This window comes from Erigeron canadensis, chromosome 9 (assembly GCF_010389155.1).
Source record: "Erigeron canadensis isolate Cc75 chromosome 9, C_canadensis_v1, whole genome shotgun sequence".
Taxonomy (NCBI): domain Eukaryota; kingdom Viridiplantae; phylum Streptophyta; class Magnoliopsida; order Asterales; family Asteraceae; genus Erigeron; species Erigeron canadensis.
The window spans coordinates 5,868,373-5,885,875 of NC_057769.1; the positions used below are offsets into that span (position 1 = coordinate 5,868,373).

Consider the following 17,503-nt stretch of genomic DNA (forward strand, 5'->3'; position numbering starts at 1 on the left):
AATTGTGAGGATTTGGATTGGAATTTAAATGGATGAAGTGTGGTTGAGAAAAATGAGACAAGAATGAGATATTTTGGGGTATGGATTGAATTTCTGTGAGTATAATGGATGGCTTGTAGTTTAATTAACTAGATATTTTTTATTTTGTTTAGTTTATCCATATGATATCGACGTTGGTTTTGTCAAGAATTTGTGGATGGCATTTGGGGGCTACTGTTGTTTGTGGCCCAGGATATTTATGGTGGCATTTGCGGGCCGTTGTTATTGGTCAATGATTGATGTTTATGAAAAGGAGATCGATAAATATGTCACGTTTTTTTCATGATAAATCTATTGTATACTTGTACTAGTTCAGAATGAACGGATAATCTCAAAATATATTTAATCAAAACTAAAAAATGAAATTAATAAAATTAAAAAACTTAAAAATAAAACATAAAACAATTCAAATAATACAATATGATTCAAGCAACAATCAATATGATCAATATCACAACTTAATCAATACTAAAGCTAAAAAAGAAACATGAAAATTAACTCCATATAAATATTGATTCCATTTTACTTTTTTTTTCAGCTTTAGTTAAATTCAAAATTTGCAGTTTTTTTAAATCTAAACATACTACAAACACAAACAACAATTTTATACTAACAATTTAGAGTTGAACTCAACAAAAAGAAAAACAAAAAGTGTATAGTATACAATTTGAACAATTACACACCAATTCATCAGCAAAGACATCTCAAACGTTTTGATTTTCTTCGGGTTGTTCACTCCGAAACAGTCCATACATGCACAACACGGAGTCGTAGATGATGGTTAACATGTGTTGGCTTAAGATCTTCAAAATGAACTAATGTGGTTGATGTGCGTTTTTATTCGGTCTTTAAATTTATAAAATGTTGTACACCAACGAGCAGAGAACCCGATCAATGTAATATAGTTTAGTGATAAACTACAGGATCGTTCACAGGGACGTGTTGCTTTACCTAATATAGTAATATGTGTAATTCTAACGGTTGTGGGGTTGTCACGATTTCTTATTATACTAATTCAATAAAAGTAAATAATAGAAAGTTTATTGACATGACAACTTATACATATGTCTTACTTCTACTATGACGAACCATAAGAAAATACATGTAACAATAATAGAAAGTTTGTTGCACATGATAAAAATCATTCTAAGTATTAATTGGCTCTAAGCGAACTTTTCTTGAATCCAAGCGATCTTCTCGTAGGCACTTGCTCCAGCCCGATCCAATTGGGGGATTAAATTGATAATAGAAACGAGTTTAATTAGTTGATTTATTAATGATGAGGGAAAAATATATCTAGACAAGTCACAAGTGAATAGATTGAGCTGGAAACACCGATTAATTACTAGTAATTACATTTTCAAGCACTCAACCGTGAATATCAAAGAAAATCCATATTAGAACAACAAACAGAGACTTGTTTGATAAATTATACTCGTATTAGTTGCTAAATTATACTACGTTATTGATCTTTTAAAGATAGCCTGAGATCTTAGACAACGTTGATTTAACAAGTCGATGATAACTTGAATAAACTTTTAACTGATGATCCAAGGAAGAGGAAAGACATATATAGATTAGCTTAAATCTTGCATTAATACAACAAAACACCTAAAGTGCTTTATCTTTAAACATAATAAAAATAAATAAAAGGATGTACACATGATCATTCAAAATGCATATATGTAGTATTGCAACAATTTTCTGACCATATATTCGTGACCAAAAAAAATGTTACAATAAACCGCTAAATACTTATAAAATCGTCTACATCCTCAAAAATACTTGCAATTAAATCTTCAAATTCGTCGATATACTGTAATCAAAGCTCTAAGACCACAACTGTTGCAAAAATGCACACAAAGTTAGTTAAGTTGAAATCATAAGACACGGTTGATAAGTTTTAATCATCATACTACGTCTATGTTAATATGTAAGAATGGTTCATAAGTACACTAAAGAGAGTAGCACGCTTACAATCTGAATCGCTTGTGATCCAGCTTCCAGATTTCACACTTGCATAGCTTGAATTGCCATCGGTATTTGAATGAATTTCGATATTGAGATTTTGATCATTCTTATTATTAGAGGAGACTGATAATGCAGATGAAAAAGTTGAACAACTCTCTACTTCCCATCTGAAACTAATCTTTGGCGATTCGTTAGTCAGTTGATCGTCATCTTGTGTCATTTTAAACACCGTCCTGTTTCTAAATTGTGCCACCTGAAATAAAAAAAGAGAATTATGTATAATCTCTTTTTGGTCCTACTTCTGTTATTTTTTATGTACGCCTTTCGTCACATTAGAAGAGTCTTATTTTGAATTTTCAAACTTTTTGTTTTTTTTATATATCTATCTGATATATATTTGCCTTTGACAAGAAAAGTTATAGCGAGTGAGAACAAAATAGAAAAATAAACACGAACCTTTCGAGCAATGTATTTCCCACCCTTCTCGGATTTTGAAGCAGCGGCCCGTCTTAACAACTCTCTCATTCTAGAAATGGCTTTCATTTTCTCTCCCTTTTCTTTCTTTAAATGATCAAAACTCAAATTCGTGTTTAAATTTTTTTTGGATGATGACGTTGTGGTGGATTCGTTGACGGGCAAAACCTTGTTTCCAACCCGAACCACGACCTCATGATGATCTTTTTTTGGAGTGGAAGTATTGAACTTTAGACTTCTAGCAATATCTTCTTTCTTCATCTTCATCAACTCTAGATCGAATAATAATAATTTCGTACTTCGATCAATGGACTTTCCCTAGTCCAAATCTAGACAATGGAGGGGGAAGGAGGAGATCAAGGAAGGTGGTAGTAGTTCAAGTGCCACCTCGAAGAGGCAATGTAGGATCTATTCATGTGTCTTTAAGCTTTAATAAAGAAGTAAGAACATGGTGTCCTCAATGATTTTGATTAGAATATGATTATTTAGAGATAAGTTTATGCTAAATTTGTCTATTAGTTTAATTATATATATGATGACTTATTTGGATATATATGATTTGATGATTTATTTTATATATGATAGTATTTACTTAGTATAAAGATACATCAAATAGTTAAATAGATTTATTTACTCGCTATGATCTTAAAATTTTTAACGTTTATAGTCTGGGTACATGTTTTATGGAATCTGGCGCAATTCGCCTCCAACCCAATTTTGCTTTTAAATTATTCATTATGATTGCAAAAACTGTCTTATTGGCAAACAGACAACAAACTGTGTTGCGAATTTCTTTTTTATAGCAAGCCCAAGGCGTTTAAAAACTACATTGATAGATCTTAACGTCACAACACTATTGTGCATAATCCGTTAGACCATATCAAGTAGCTCAACGCTCCACATATGTCTCACCAGTATGGACGAGTTTTCTTAGCCAAAGCAATGTCGTGTGTAGTGTACATCCAAGCGGACCAAGCCTAAATAGTGACGGCCAAGAAGGGTAATCTGGTCGCCAACCTATATTAGCAAGCCATGGTCGCCGACCTATATTAGCAAGTCTTCAAGACTAAGTAGAAACAGAACTAGATTGGAAATATGGGTAGTCCGGTCTACAGGTTCGTGAGTATAAACTTTTCAATTAAACACACATACAGTATGTAAATTGAACTTTAGAGACTTTTTTAGAAGGAAAAAGTTAAGTAAAAGAATATTAAGGAGGTGGGACAATTATCAGTCAAATGGACAGCACAAAGAAGATCTAGCTGTTCTGTCTGCGTGTTGTATGGGATTCCAAGGATCAAGATTCTTAATTAGATACTCCCCAATTAAAACACCGTGAGTGTTGTTTCTATAATACAGATTACAGAGTATTATTCTTTTTTCTTTTTTTTTTTACTTTGGGTTAATAACTCTTTAAAGTTGAAATTTGGTTTCGGAAATTTCCAAAGATCATAATAAGGTTTCTTTAAAACTCCTTTCTCTTCTGTTTACTTGAATTTTAGGTATATATATAAATTGCATTTAATGAAATGGTGTATATTTTGAATAATGAATAAGATTAGCAAAAGGAGTGTTTTAGGGTGCGTTTAGTTCAAAAAAACTCTCTTATTTTCCATTTTCATTTTCCAAGAAAACATGGAAAACAGGAAACGCATTCAAATTGTAATTTTTTAGAAAAGTTTTCCTAGAAAATGAAAACTCCCTTTTGCAACTTTTGCACTGAAATTAGAAAACTGTTTTTGTTTTCACTTTTCTATGTTCTAAACCTAAAATTAGAAAACAAGTGAATTTGAACACGTTTTCTAGTTTTCTAAAATGGAAAAATGAAAACTCCATCTTTTATTTTGAACGTGTTTTCAAAATTTTCAAGGGTTTTTTAGAAATGAAAAACCTTTTCATTTTCTAAAAAACTAGAAATGAAAAACTTAAAAACATTTTCTCCAACTAAACGCGGCTTAAGAACATTAGGGGTGTTCATTTGGTCGGGTTTTGGGTGAATAGAGTTATTTGGTTTGGGGTAATCGGTTTTTTAAGAATGAGAAAACCACCCAATACCCAATCCATATATATGACCACCCAATCCAAACCACTCAAATAAAGTTCGGGTTATTTGGTCGGTTCTTGAATTACCCAAATAAAAAACGTTTTCAAATTTTTATTTAGTATATTTGAATAATCATGCAATCCGAATTTCGATTTACACCATTTTATTTATCCATGTGAGGTTATTCAACTAACTATATGTTATTAGATGTGTAGAACAACGTATTTAAATAACTAGAGTCATATTAATACCATTTAAATTAAGTTATTATAGTTTTTATTAAATCTTAATCGGGTTTTGGTTGGGCCCCAATTAAAATTTTCTAAACCAAAACCAAACCGTTTAACAACTTCCTTATTCGGTTTCACCCAAACAGCAAACCAAATCCAAATAATCCAATCCAAATAATACAAATGTCAAATAGATTGGGTGGGTTATTTGGTTAATTCGAAGAATGAACACCCCTAGTCAAGAGGGACAACCAGGCAAGGTTGTGGGAAATGTGTGTGATTGTTTTATTAATGAGACAATCATGTGGTGGTTATTCCCTTTCTCATTGTTTAATATGGACGACACATGTTTTAAAATTTTGTGTGGTCAAGAAGAAGTTCGAAAACAATTACTCCAGTTAAATTGTGTACATCTGAGTCAAATATCGTAATTATATGCCCTGTTACATGTTATAGTTGTCAAAGTTTTTGATTCAGAGCTCAAGAATTCAAGATGAGTCTAATATGAAAACAAAACCATCATGTTCTACTTTTTCTCAAATTAAGTTTGCTATCAGACACATTTCAGTTTAAACCCATCTAGAGTTAGCAGGGCGATCTGGTTTGCTTTCCCGTAGGATTTTCTAGGAGATGAAACCAACCATTTTCAAAAGTAAAGCCAATAAATAAATTAACATTACACAACCTAACAGAAACAGGTTCAAAGGAATTTAAATTAGTCGTTTTAAGGACAGAATTGACATATCATAGATTCATAACTAAAGGACTACAGGAGGTATTTTGGATAACTGAATAGTTAAAGTGTGAGAGTAAAATTATACTTGTGTGGCATGTTAAGCAACTTTGGCATATGGAAAGAGGTATTCAGGACAAAAGATAATGAGGTGCCAAATAAAGATGATTGCAGTTTCACATGGGTCCTTCAAGTTCATGCATACTTAGGCCTATCCTTATAGATGTTCTTCACCGCGTCCAACGCACGGCTGACGCCCAACCGGCGGAAGACGCTATTAGCACCGGTGCGTCTTAGGCGAGTGTCCGAATGTTAGACGAGCGTCAAAATGGTATGTGGGACCAAAAAAGTGTACCGTAGCAAATTAAAAAAAAATCGAATTTTTATTTATGTATATGTGTCTGCTGGTGTGTGATATATATAGATATATAGATACTGTTGTGAAATAGAGAAAGAAAAAAGAAAGATTTCGAAATCACGGTGGTGAGAAATATGGCGGTTGGGAATTTGGTCGGAGAAGAAAGGGCTTTAACCCTGAAATTGTTATATATTTAATATAAATTTCCATTTAGTCCTTTGAATTCTTATTTGTTTACAAAGTTTACTTTTAGTTTTAAAATTTTACTTTTAAACCCTAATTTTTCTATCTAGATTTTGTCTAAAATTGTATAATATTTATTATTATTATTATTATTATTATTATTATTATTATTATTACTACTACTACTATTATTATTAAAAGTTTTACTTAATTTGTTTTTAAATTTAGTTTAATTTTGTAAAATAGGAAAAATGATATAATAAAATAATGTTTGCCTGTAACAGAATACAATGACATGGGCGACCAAACTTATATTTGTAACTCATGTCATAAGCCCCGTGTCAAGTATATTGGACACGGGTCTAAAATCTAGTACATTAAACTAAACAAATGGTTACTTAAATCCTAAATTCAAACCAATATAAACTCCGTTCAAAATTCATTATATCTCTCAACCAATATGAAATTATAACCTTTAATGTCTTAAATGTATGAAGGTCTAATATTGATATGTAATAAGCCATGTGTCCAGTATAGTGGCGAAGCTAGAAATTTAACGTAGGAAGGGCCAAGTTTCTTTAACCCGAGCCCCAACCGAACAATGACGATGACAAAACATCAATTTAGTTTATAAGTAATGTACATACAACTTACATTACAAATAACAATAATATAACATATTGCAAAACAATTATCAAAACAACAACATTATAGAAGCTAAGAAAACATCATTACAACAATTTAGCTACAACACCTAGAAAGAATTGAAACACGTTAACAAGTCAACCATATGATTGCAAGAGATAAACTTGTAATTAGCACCAAGAAACAAAAAAAAAAAACAATCTAAAAAATCTGAAGCACATAGTTTATTATGATGCTATAAGCATAAAATATTATAGAACAATGACATCTTTACGATAAATAAATTATATAAAGTATTGAAAATAATGAGAACTTATAAATTACATTAATTAATATTTTTTTTTAAAATGAGATAAACTTTAGAGACACTAGCATGGTACCCGCGCAAATGCGGCGGCGGTGGCCACAATGCGATGGTGACGGGCGGCGGTGGCGACTGACGGTGGTGATGACGAGTAGTGTGGGCTATTATGTAAATCTAATTAATATAAAGGTTAGTATAGTTATTTTAAAGGTTGAGGGACTAATGGTGTTTTTGTTTCATTTAGAGTGAGGTTGTATCGTATTTATAAGGTATTGTTTTAATGGAGGGCAATTCTGACATTTCCCCCCCTGTAACTTTCAACCGGGGGTCTATTCTTTTTAATAAGGAGTATAGATATAGATTATTTGGTCATTTCTCTAAATTCTCATTCAATTATGTAATTTGTTAAACATATCAAACGCGCTACAATGCATATAGTAGAGTCTATTTTTAGATAAATATCTAATGAGATATAATACAAGTTTTATCGGAATCTCTAAACAAGTTAATAGTAGCTCATTGCATATAAAAAAAGCCAAAGTACAGTGTAAACATTTGACTTGTTGAAACATTTTGATAGTTTCAGACTTTCAGTTTTTGGAAATTTTAAATGGGATGGGCCAAAAGAACGGATTGAGTAAAATTACACAAGCCCATGTATAATATATCAAAGTCACTAGCATGTTTGGGATGGGCCATGGCCCGCTCTCTTCCTAAAGTGGTTCCGCCACTAGTCCAGTATTGAACACGAGTTTAAAATCTAGTCATTATTACTATCAATGGATATAAAACAATTTCATTTTATGATACGGTTAGGATAGGTGTACTCACAAATACACACAAAGGAGTATGTTGAAAAATTAATACTCATACATCAATAAGTGTGCAATGAAAAACGGACTAAGAATAAGATTTAAGGGCTTGTTTAGCTTTGTCAACTTTATCATCTAACAAACATGCATGTCTACAGTAATTTTAAGAAATTTTGGTAAAGTCATAGACTCATAGTCAGACACCTGGAAGCAAGGACCTTCCGCCCCGACATCCGCAACTTTTCGTCGCTTTGCCGTCTAACCTTGCTAGGGGCGCCTTTGGTAAAAGAAACAATGGTGCCCGGCATGAATCTCACGCCAACGCCTTTGCTATATTCAAAATACAATAGCCGTTGAACGACATTAATGTATATTATAATTGCAAATGAATGTGAAGATGTAAATCACATCATTTAATAAACTTACATAAGTGATTTTTACTCTCCCTCAAGTCTCAATCCTTTTATTCAGTTATTCGTCTTCGATCTGTATTTTCTTTAACATCATTAAGTAGTGACGGATCCATAAATTTTATAAAAAAGTTTAAAGACGGGGCCTAAATTTTCTTTTACTTTCCTAAAAATTTCCCTATCATAGTCTCTTTTGGCGACTTCACCACTAGTATGTCAATTTTACTGAAATTTTCGATGCATAGCCTCCTAAAATACAACCATTTGCCGAAAGCAAATTTCCTCGGGATATAGTTTAATAGTTACAAATAAACAAAGAGTTGTTAAAAAATGTTTAATATATAAGGCAATAAGTGTGAAAAGAGCATTTGTTGAAGACTGAAATTTTTTATTTTTATTTTTTAAACGACAAATATAAAACACTACTAAATTACATCATATAATATTAAATTAGTAAATTACATCATTGTCAAGGATTGAACTTTGGTTCAAAAGGCAATAGCCCCTACCAGCCACCTAAGTAGTGATGGCAAGACTGAAAGGTAAAAGACTAATGTTTAGACTTTCTTTTCATTATTGTCTTGAGAATACCCCATCAAGGCATCAACCATGACAAAATTATGTAGTTGTCAAAGGTGATAATGACAATCTCACAATATTTATAAAACTCTATATTTTTAATATTATTTTTATGTATTTATTTAATTTAAAGGTAATTAACAACTCTTATGCTTGTTAGTATTATGAAAACTATTCGACCACCCCGACTATAAATCATAGATCTCGCATTACTGTCACCTGAATTTATGAAACTCCTTTCTTTCCAAAATTAAATGCGATCACCCGAATTTCCCACTAATTTCTACAGGTTTCTCTTTTGACATCCCACTTAACAAGTTGTTTCGCAAAAATCATTAGTCTAACTCAAAGTTCATTCAAACCTAGTATTCGAAAGAAAAAAAAAATTCTATTAATTTTGAATCCGCAAATGAAATTTATACCACGTACATCCACCAACAAACTTATCACACGTATTACAACTTTTATAACCACGTTACAACCTTAAAGAAAAAAAAAACGAGAGAGAAAAAAACACCATTAAACCTCGTTTCTCTTATATTCTTAATTTCCCCAAAAAAATTTATCCATCAAAATTAACCCCAAAAGAAAAAAAAAAAAAAAGACAACGAAAAATCATAAATTGTTGATAAATCTCAGCAAATCTTCAATCAGGTTGATGAATCCATGACGTAATTCAATTGTAATTTCGAAACTTCATTTGTTTTTTTACCTTTAATTTCGGATTAGTTTGATTATATATACATATATATACATGTGCTTATATGGTTCATTAATCTGTATAGTTTATTAAGGTTTAATTTATTAAGTGGTATATTTTCTGATGTTTAAAGACCTGTTAACATTTACTAGATTTTTTTTTATAATTATTTTATTAAGATAAATCATCTTTTTTTTTTCTTTTTTTTTTTTTTTTTTTTTGTAGATAATTGTGTATGTATATGATAGTTATGTGGAAATGAATATGTTTATAAAATATGGTTGAGTAAAAATTTAGGGGTTTTTGAAGTTTAAAGAGTTTGTATGCTAAAAGGACATGTAAATGGGAGGATTATAGTTACTTGTGCCAGTAGGTGAGTTTGATTAAGCTCGTGAGTAACGGTCATTAGGCGGTCTGGTTGGAGTTGCCGGAGTTGCAACTTTGAGGGCTAAATGCAACCGTCGTGTAGCCTAGTTGGTTTTGTAGATGGGGGCATTTGGAAAGTTTCCGACTTTAATTCTAGACGGAGACACCGAGGAACGTGTTTATCGCAAATTTTTTGAAAAAGGTGGATTAGTTGGTTGGGCCATCATCTGAGCAGGACTTTAGGTGAGCCTGATATAGGCGTAAGGCAGTCTAACGTGGGTCGGTGAGGGTTGCTATAGAAACAACCTTTGGTATCTCTGAGGGTAAACTTGTGTAAGATGTTTCATTTCTTATCGAATTAGTCTCCCAGTGTGGAATATATTTCTAAGGTGAACTAGTTATGGAGCGGCGGCGTTTAGAGTTTTCATTTGGCGATGATAATTCTAGATACATTGTTTTAGGAGTTAAGCGTTCCTTAGCTAGTTTTAGTTTCACTACTATACACAGTATAATTGGTGAATAAATAGAGTCTGTGGTGTTGTGAACGTTCAAAGTTACTTGCATACTGAAATGATTGAATGAAAATGTTGCATTGTATATAACAACACTAAATATTAAACCAAGATTTGCTAATACCATGTGTGATAGCTTATTGTTTTATATATTTGGGATACTATGCACAAGACTATTGCTCTATATTTTGTGGTACAACTGTTTGTGTTAACACTCATTCCTTCTGTGATTCACACTAGATACGGAACCTCTTCTTTTCTTTGCTTATGAGGCAGGATATGCTTGGGGTTTCTACAAGTACTAATTTTCTGCATTGAAATACTCTTATCCATCCATAAAGATTTTGTAAGGGCCATCCTCAGGTTCCATTTGCTTGCTCAGTTCAGGTATACTTTCCCAAAATATGTATGACTTGTACATCATTTGTCATCTCGGATATCCTGTTAACTTTGCATCCATCTTGCATATCATGCCAAAATGTTTACTGGATCCTGTCGTGCCAGTGGGCTAATTATAAACTTTGTTTGACCCTATCCATGTTAACTTTTAGAGTTCAAACCGCGAGGCTTATCACGTTGGTATAAAGTTGTTATGGGTGGTTTCCTGGACTTAATGTACACACTGTCATCGATAATTGATTGCAAATGTGTATATGCATCTGGTTTAGCACGATAGTAGTAGTCATGGTTTGGGTGTTCATTTTACGATATGTATGCATTTGGTTAATTCCCCCTTTTAGCATATTGCTGCTACCTTGTATCTACAGCCAGAGTTTGTATCTAATCCAACTAATAATTTGGAATTTAATGCTTGCTGCTTAACTATATTAGGAAGTCTATGATGAATTGGTGAGTACATGTTTAGTATCAAGTCTTCGTTGCCTTGTTAGCTGTTATAATACTTTGATTGGTCTAGTATGTAGTTTCCACTGGCCCTGGGTTGGGGCTAAGATCTTTTTGGGTTTTTATATAGTTGGTAGGGTGTATGGTATTAGTTATTTAATCCAGTGTGGCAAGATGAGCAGGTTTACCTGTGTAAAATGTCAAATACTTGGGTAAGTTTGGTGTGGGTCAAATTGTGTCGGGTCCAAATCACTTGTTTCTGTACTGAATTGTGCAGTAAGCCAGTAAGTTTGATTACAGGTTATATCAGTGCAATAATGGTCTAAATACTATGTAGATTAAATGCAATAATGATACATGTGACTTTCGACCTGCTTCTTGTTTAGCTAATCTTTTTAATTCACCCATTTGATTGTTAGCAGTAAAACAGAGCCGCGATTGGCTCATTTATAAGTATTTTGGTTGAAATTCGCATCTCTGATCAAATTTTTTTTTGTTCACCTATGCCACTTTTTTGGAGTAATTGCCATATGAAAAGTATATAGGTTCAAATTCCCACCTTTACCCATTTTTTCTTTTTTATTTGATTCGGCTATTGCTTTTAAAGTGCCTAACTGTTCTATACATGGTTCATATTCTGGTTCATCTTTGTTGATGGTTCTATTAAGTCTGGTTGTGGTTTCACTTTTGCAAAGCATGTCTATAGTACAGGTGGATTTTACAAATCAGGTCTACATCCTTGTTAAGAGTATATTGAATTTCATTCAATTGTTTAAACGGCACATTTGCGGCTCAACAAGATTTCTAAATCACAAGATGGGTCTGAAATAACCTAATTACTCTCATCTGCAACCTCTGTATTTGTTCTTGAGCTTTTTTAATATGAATCAATCTGGAGGAACTCATTGGGGTCACATAAAGAAGATGGGCCTAATGGGTCCTGGGGTTTTAGGGCCGTATGAGATCAGAGGGGTTAAGTGATAATTATTATTATTTATTAGTGACTTTCGTGAACAAGTTAGGTTAAGTATTGTTCATGTTTAAATAAGGCCTGCGTTCCATAAGTTTTGGGGGAATAATATTTAGGTTCTTTCAGCGGACTTTTGCTGGCTATTGTTCTATCTTTCATTAAATCTGGTCTGTATCACATAATTTTTGTATTCCAAATTCGTAACATTCAAGGAGACTGACAAATGCATACATAGATTTGCTAATTCTATAAATCAAAACATGAACTGGAGATTTTAATATTAAGCGAAGGGATTGTTTCTTATCTGTCAGGATATCTTTTTGTTAAATTAGTTGGTGGCTGCTCATATAGATAATAGACTAACAAATGCATACGTATATTTGCCAATTATATGAATCAAACATTAAGCAACAGATTTTTCTGACAAGAGAAGGAACAATTAGTTTGATGTTTTTTCTTCTATCTGGATTTTTTTATATTAAATCTGATATTGTCTACTCTCATTGGATGTTATAAGTAGCGTACACAAATGGCAAGTAGAAAAAGGAAAATCCCTGATGATGCAGACAAGAGTGCCCTCCACAAGGAATGGGATGAAATTTCATGCCCTATATGCATGGACCATCCACACAATGCTGTTCTTATCCTATGCAGTTCGCATGAAAAAGGCTGTAGATCTTTCATTTGTGACACTAGTTATCGACACTCAAATTGCCTTGACCGATTCAAAAAACTCGTGTCTGGAAGCAACGATGCCACCATAGATTCTCCTAGGCTGATACCTGTAAACGATAATTCAGTAGAAGCTAACGGAGCTCATGAATCAATCGCATTGGATGCAATTGAACATGTTGAATTGCCCAGAGGACCTCGTGTTTTTGAAAATAATGATGATAATGATAATAATAATAATAATGCCTCAAGGTCGAGTTCTAAGTATAACCTGAAATGCCCGTTGTGTCGGGGAAGTGTGACCGGGTGGAAGGTGGTGGAGGAAGCTAGGCAGTATCTAAATTTGAAATTCAGAAGTTGCTCCCGCGAATCGTGTTCATTTTCTGGGAACTACAGAGAGCTGCGGCAGCATGCTAGGCGAGTCCACCCGACAACCCGGCCCACTGATGTTGACCCGACCCGTGAAAGAGCGTGGAGGATTCTCGAGCATGAGAGAGAACACGGTGATATAGTTAGTGCTATTAGGTCAGCCATGCCTGGTGCGGTTGTGTTTGGAGACTATGCTGTTGAAAATGAAGATGATAGGCCTGGTGAAGGAGGGAATAATGGACACTTGTTGACTGCTTATTTCTTGTTTCAGATGATTGCGTCGATGGAACCACCTTCTGCCGACCAGCGAGGTGGTGGTAGAACAAGGGTTCCGACACGACACCGACACCGCCATCGGCGGTATGTGTGGGGAGAGAGTTTAATGGGCTTACAATATGAAGACTATCATGATAGTGATGATGATCCACTTGGGTTGGATGTTGCAACTGATGATGATGAAGATCTTCATCCTTTTGTGAGGAGGCGGAGGCGCAGGTTGACTCGATACAGATCAGATGAAGATCGATCATGAAGAATCTGGTAGTCTTTCCCAGTTGTTAATATAGAGGTGGCATAAGTGTTGGGGTCAAGTGGGTTGGGTAACCGGTCAGGATGTATTCCTGTTATATTGGATGCTTTTTCATACGAGTCAAAATGGCGAACAGAAACCCTAATTTTATATAAAATAACGGGGTGTCTAATAGATGACAGATATGATATTGCTTCAATTATATTCTAATTACTAATATGCTTTAGGATGTTGTATACATATTAAATATACTTTGGGCAAGTTTCGACCCATTTGGTTCATTTGACCCATCTATTTTTCTTTTGCTAATCTTCATTTATTTTACTCATATGGCCCAGTTAGAGATGAAACATTAACCTAAACCGAACCATTTGCAAGTAAATGAGTCAAAATTGTCACCTCTAATGTGGCATGTACTATAAAACCCTCATTTTTCATCTTGTTTCAGCTTTATGCAGATAAAAGTGAACCGACACCATCCTGTTCTCCGACTCCCATCTTTCTTTGCAAGCACAGGTGGAGAGATCAGTCATGGGAATCTGAATTTAAATCTGCATGATCTACACAATTGTTTTTTAATTCAAAGAAAAGGTAAGTGAAGTTAGTAATTATCTTGTTATAACATTCACAGACGCTTTTGGTTTTGGTGTGCGGGTTTTCAATGCTGTCTTGAGGCATGCCCTGCAATATTTACTCATAGAGTTGTTCTTCTGGTTGGTTCTTTTTAGTTGTACTGAGGCGGATTTGTTTTGCTTTATATGTGATTGATCTTTTATTAACAGCCTTATCGTTAGCGAGACTTGAATTTATAGCCTTTTAGTCCTCTTCTTTTTGGGCTTATTTTTAGTGGAATGGCTTACAGAAATTGCTCAATTTTTTTGGGAAAAGGGGCATTGTGGTATTGAATGTTTTAGGCTGCCTTTTACTAAGTACAATATCAATAAACCTATTGATGATTGTCAAGATTATTAAGTTCAATTGATGATTGTTATAGATCAAACAAGTATACAAACTCAACTTCCAAGTGTCATAAATTGAACAATAGCATTATATCTTCACAAATGTGGCCAGGTCATTATAACTGCTTTTGCTTGCCATGTAATCATGTATCAAGAGATATAACATCAATTCATCAAAGATGTTTATACTGACTTCATATTTTCATTACAATCATAAATTTATAATATTATGAGGATATCAATGCCTGCTTAAACAGACAAACAATTGCCTTTTCAAGCAGAAGTTTTTTGATTTTATTGATTAATTCATTGTTAGAGAAAAAACAAGGGTTGCTGCGACGAAAAAACAAGGGTTGCTTGCTTGTTGCAGCAGATGATATTTTTCCTAAATTATTATGTACCCAAGTGTCTTGATAGCTGATTTTCTTTATTAAAATTTGTTATCTGTTTCATTTTTTTATGAGTTAATTGCACAAATCATCCTCATGGTTTACGTATTTTCGTGGTTTTCATCCCTTCAAGTTATATTTAGTGGATTTCATCCTTCAACTTTACATTTTTAGTGGATTTCGTCCTTTAATTTTACCTTTTTAGTGGATTATTACATCCTTCTGAAGGATGAAAAACACGAAAAGTGTTCAAACTTTTTTAGCATCTTACATTTACATCCCTCAAAAGGATGTAATCTACTAAAAAGGCAAAATTGAAAGACGAAATCTACTAAAAATAACTTGTAGGGATGAAAACCACGAAAATGTGTAAACCACGGGGATGATTTGTGCAATTAACTCTTTTTTTATTATCTAATTTAATACAGTACTATTTTTGTCTTTTTTTTTAAGGAAAGATGATTTTAACTACCCAAAAAATTCCCTATTATTTATTTATTAATTTAAACATCGCTACCTAATATACCTATAATAACCTTAAATTTCAACCATTCATTTTTTTTCTTTCAAATTTTAAACACTCATTTCTCTCTCATCTATAAATCATTTTATTCCTCTAATTCATTCAAAATCTTTTATCTCAAAAACCCTATATCGATAAATTATAAAAATTGTATAGGTGTTCTTAAAATTTCATGCTCTTTCATTAGATATGTCATTCGATATACTTTTGACGAATTTTTAAATCCGAGGGCGGAGCCCGTACGGCTAAGGCATTTGGTTATATATCATACTCTATGACTTGACCTATCACCCCCACCATCTCACCGCCGCAACGCGCGGACACTATCTCTCATTAATATATCACCTGTTAAGTTATTTTTGTATGAGAAATATGTATTTTAAGGGACCTTTTGAATTATTTCTTTTCCGGTTTAAATTTCGAATATTGTTGTTTGTAATAACTGATGTAAAATAAATACATATGTTGAGCTTTAAATGTATTTTTTTTATTGGTAATTTTGTATGGTTTTCATTTTAAAATAAAATCTGAATCTTTTTAGCACAAATAAAGTATTACAATTTGTCTCTTTTGAACATGAAAAATGATAAATATGATTAATTTGTTAGGCTTATAAACATATTCAAAATGTTTGATGGTTAAAATTAAAAGAGAATCGGTAGAACCATGTATCATCCACTAAACCTTTACACATATTTTTAGAAATCCATATTTGAACCATTCGTACTTCATTCCTGTGAGAAAAATTTACATTGGTCCCCTAAAGTTTGAACCCCCAGTGTGTTAGATGAATATCACCCAATGTTGGATACTACCACACAGTGCTTATGATATCCCCTTTTCAATATATGTATGTAAGCATGTTATACTATTTTCTTGAGTTTTACTAAACGAAGCCCTAAGAGCTTTCATTAAGGTGCATTATATAGTTGTACACTTACCATAAAATTCAATGGGTGATCTTTTAGTATGAAAAGTTATAATCTTGTTATGCACATTAAGTAAAATCCTAAGGTCATTTAACATTTTCCTATGTTTTTAGTAAAAATCTTGGGTGTAGTCTTTTTAATTTTGAAAGGTAACTTTTATTCACACGGCCCTCCCTACCAACTAGTGGGTCGACAAACTATACAAACGCGATCTACAAAACAAAACTACACCGGTTTTCCCAGCTTATATTACAATGTTTCTTCCTATTTCTATACCAAAGGAAACCTATAGATCTTATGTCTTGAAAAATTCTTTCCGTGTTGATAACGCCATTGTTGAATCTTTTATCATTTCGCGCCTTCCATAAGCACCAACAAACAACGAACACAATGCACTTTATGGTTTCTTTCTCTTCCTTTCCTCTGCTTCCTTGTTGGTAGTTTTCAAACAAATCCTTAACCGAAAAAAGAAAAATAGGTGGGATTTTGCACCAACTGCTAACCCTTTGCCAAATATCCATCGCAATCACACACGAACAAAAAAGATGCCCGTTAGATTCTTCATACTACTCACAGAAGCCACACAAACCCGAGTCAAAACAACAGTTTCTCCTTCTTAATACCATGAGGGTCAGTAGCCGATCCATTTCCAATCTCCACATCAAGATGTTGCATTTAATCGGCACCCACTTAGACCATGAGAACGTAAAAATGTTCCTGTAATCTTTGCCTTTTCTCAAGAATTCCTTGACAGCTTTCACGTTAAAACCATTCTTAGACCCTCCTGTCTATTCCTATCGATCCCTATGTTCATTCAGCCTACATCCATCGAGCAAGTTGGTCAACCTGAGCCTTTCTTCTTCTTCTCCATTTAGTAACAACCCACTTTCTTCATTCTCCAATATCACAAACTTGCCATCGTTAAAATAGTACCTCTCGCTAACTAAGCATTTTTTCTTT

The 17,503-nt window shown here is 33.2% G+C and overlaps 1 protein-coding gene across 3 annotated transcripts; it reads left to right on the forward strand.

Annotated features, from left to right (window-relative positions):
- The first annotated feature begins 9,256 nt into the window (after positions 1 to 9,256).
- On the forward strand, positions 9,257 to 14,522 carry LOC122582768. Of its 3 annotated transcripts, none has more exons than XM_043755202.1 (4): positions 9,257 to 9,464; positions 10,601 to 10,747; positions 12,694 to 13,754; positions 14,202 to 14,522. In XM_043755202.1, the coding sequence occupies exon 3, from the start codon at positions 12,703 to 12,705 to the stop codon at positions 13,744 to 13,746; it is 1,044 nt and encodes a 347-aa protein (XP_043611137.1). In that variant the 5' UTR covers positions 9,257 to 9,464; positions 10,601 to 10,747; positions 12,694 to 12,702; the 3' UTR covers positions 13,747 to 13,754; positions 14,202 to 14,522. The 3 variants fall into 3 exon arrangements, with proteins under 3 accessions (XP_043611137.1, XP_043611136.1, XP_043611135.1); XM_043755201.1 differs by having other exon boundaries at positions 9,261 to 9,464; positions 12,691 to 13,754; positions 14,192 to 14,522; XM_043755200.1 differs by having other exon boundaries at positions 9,261 to 9,464; positions 14,192 to 14,522.
- Positions 14,523 to 17,503: the final 2,981 nt, after the last annotated feature.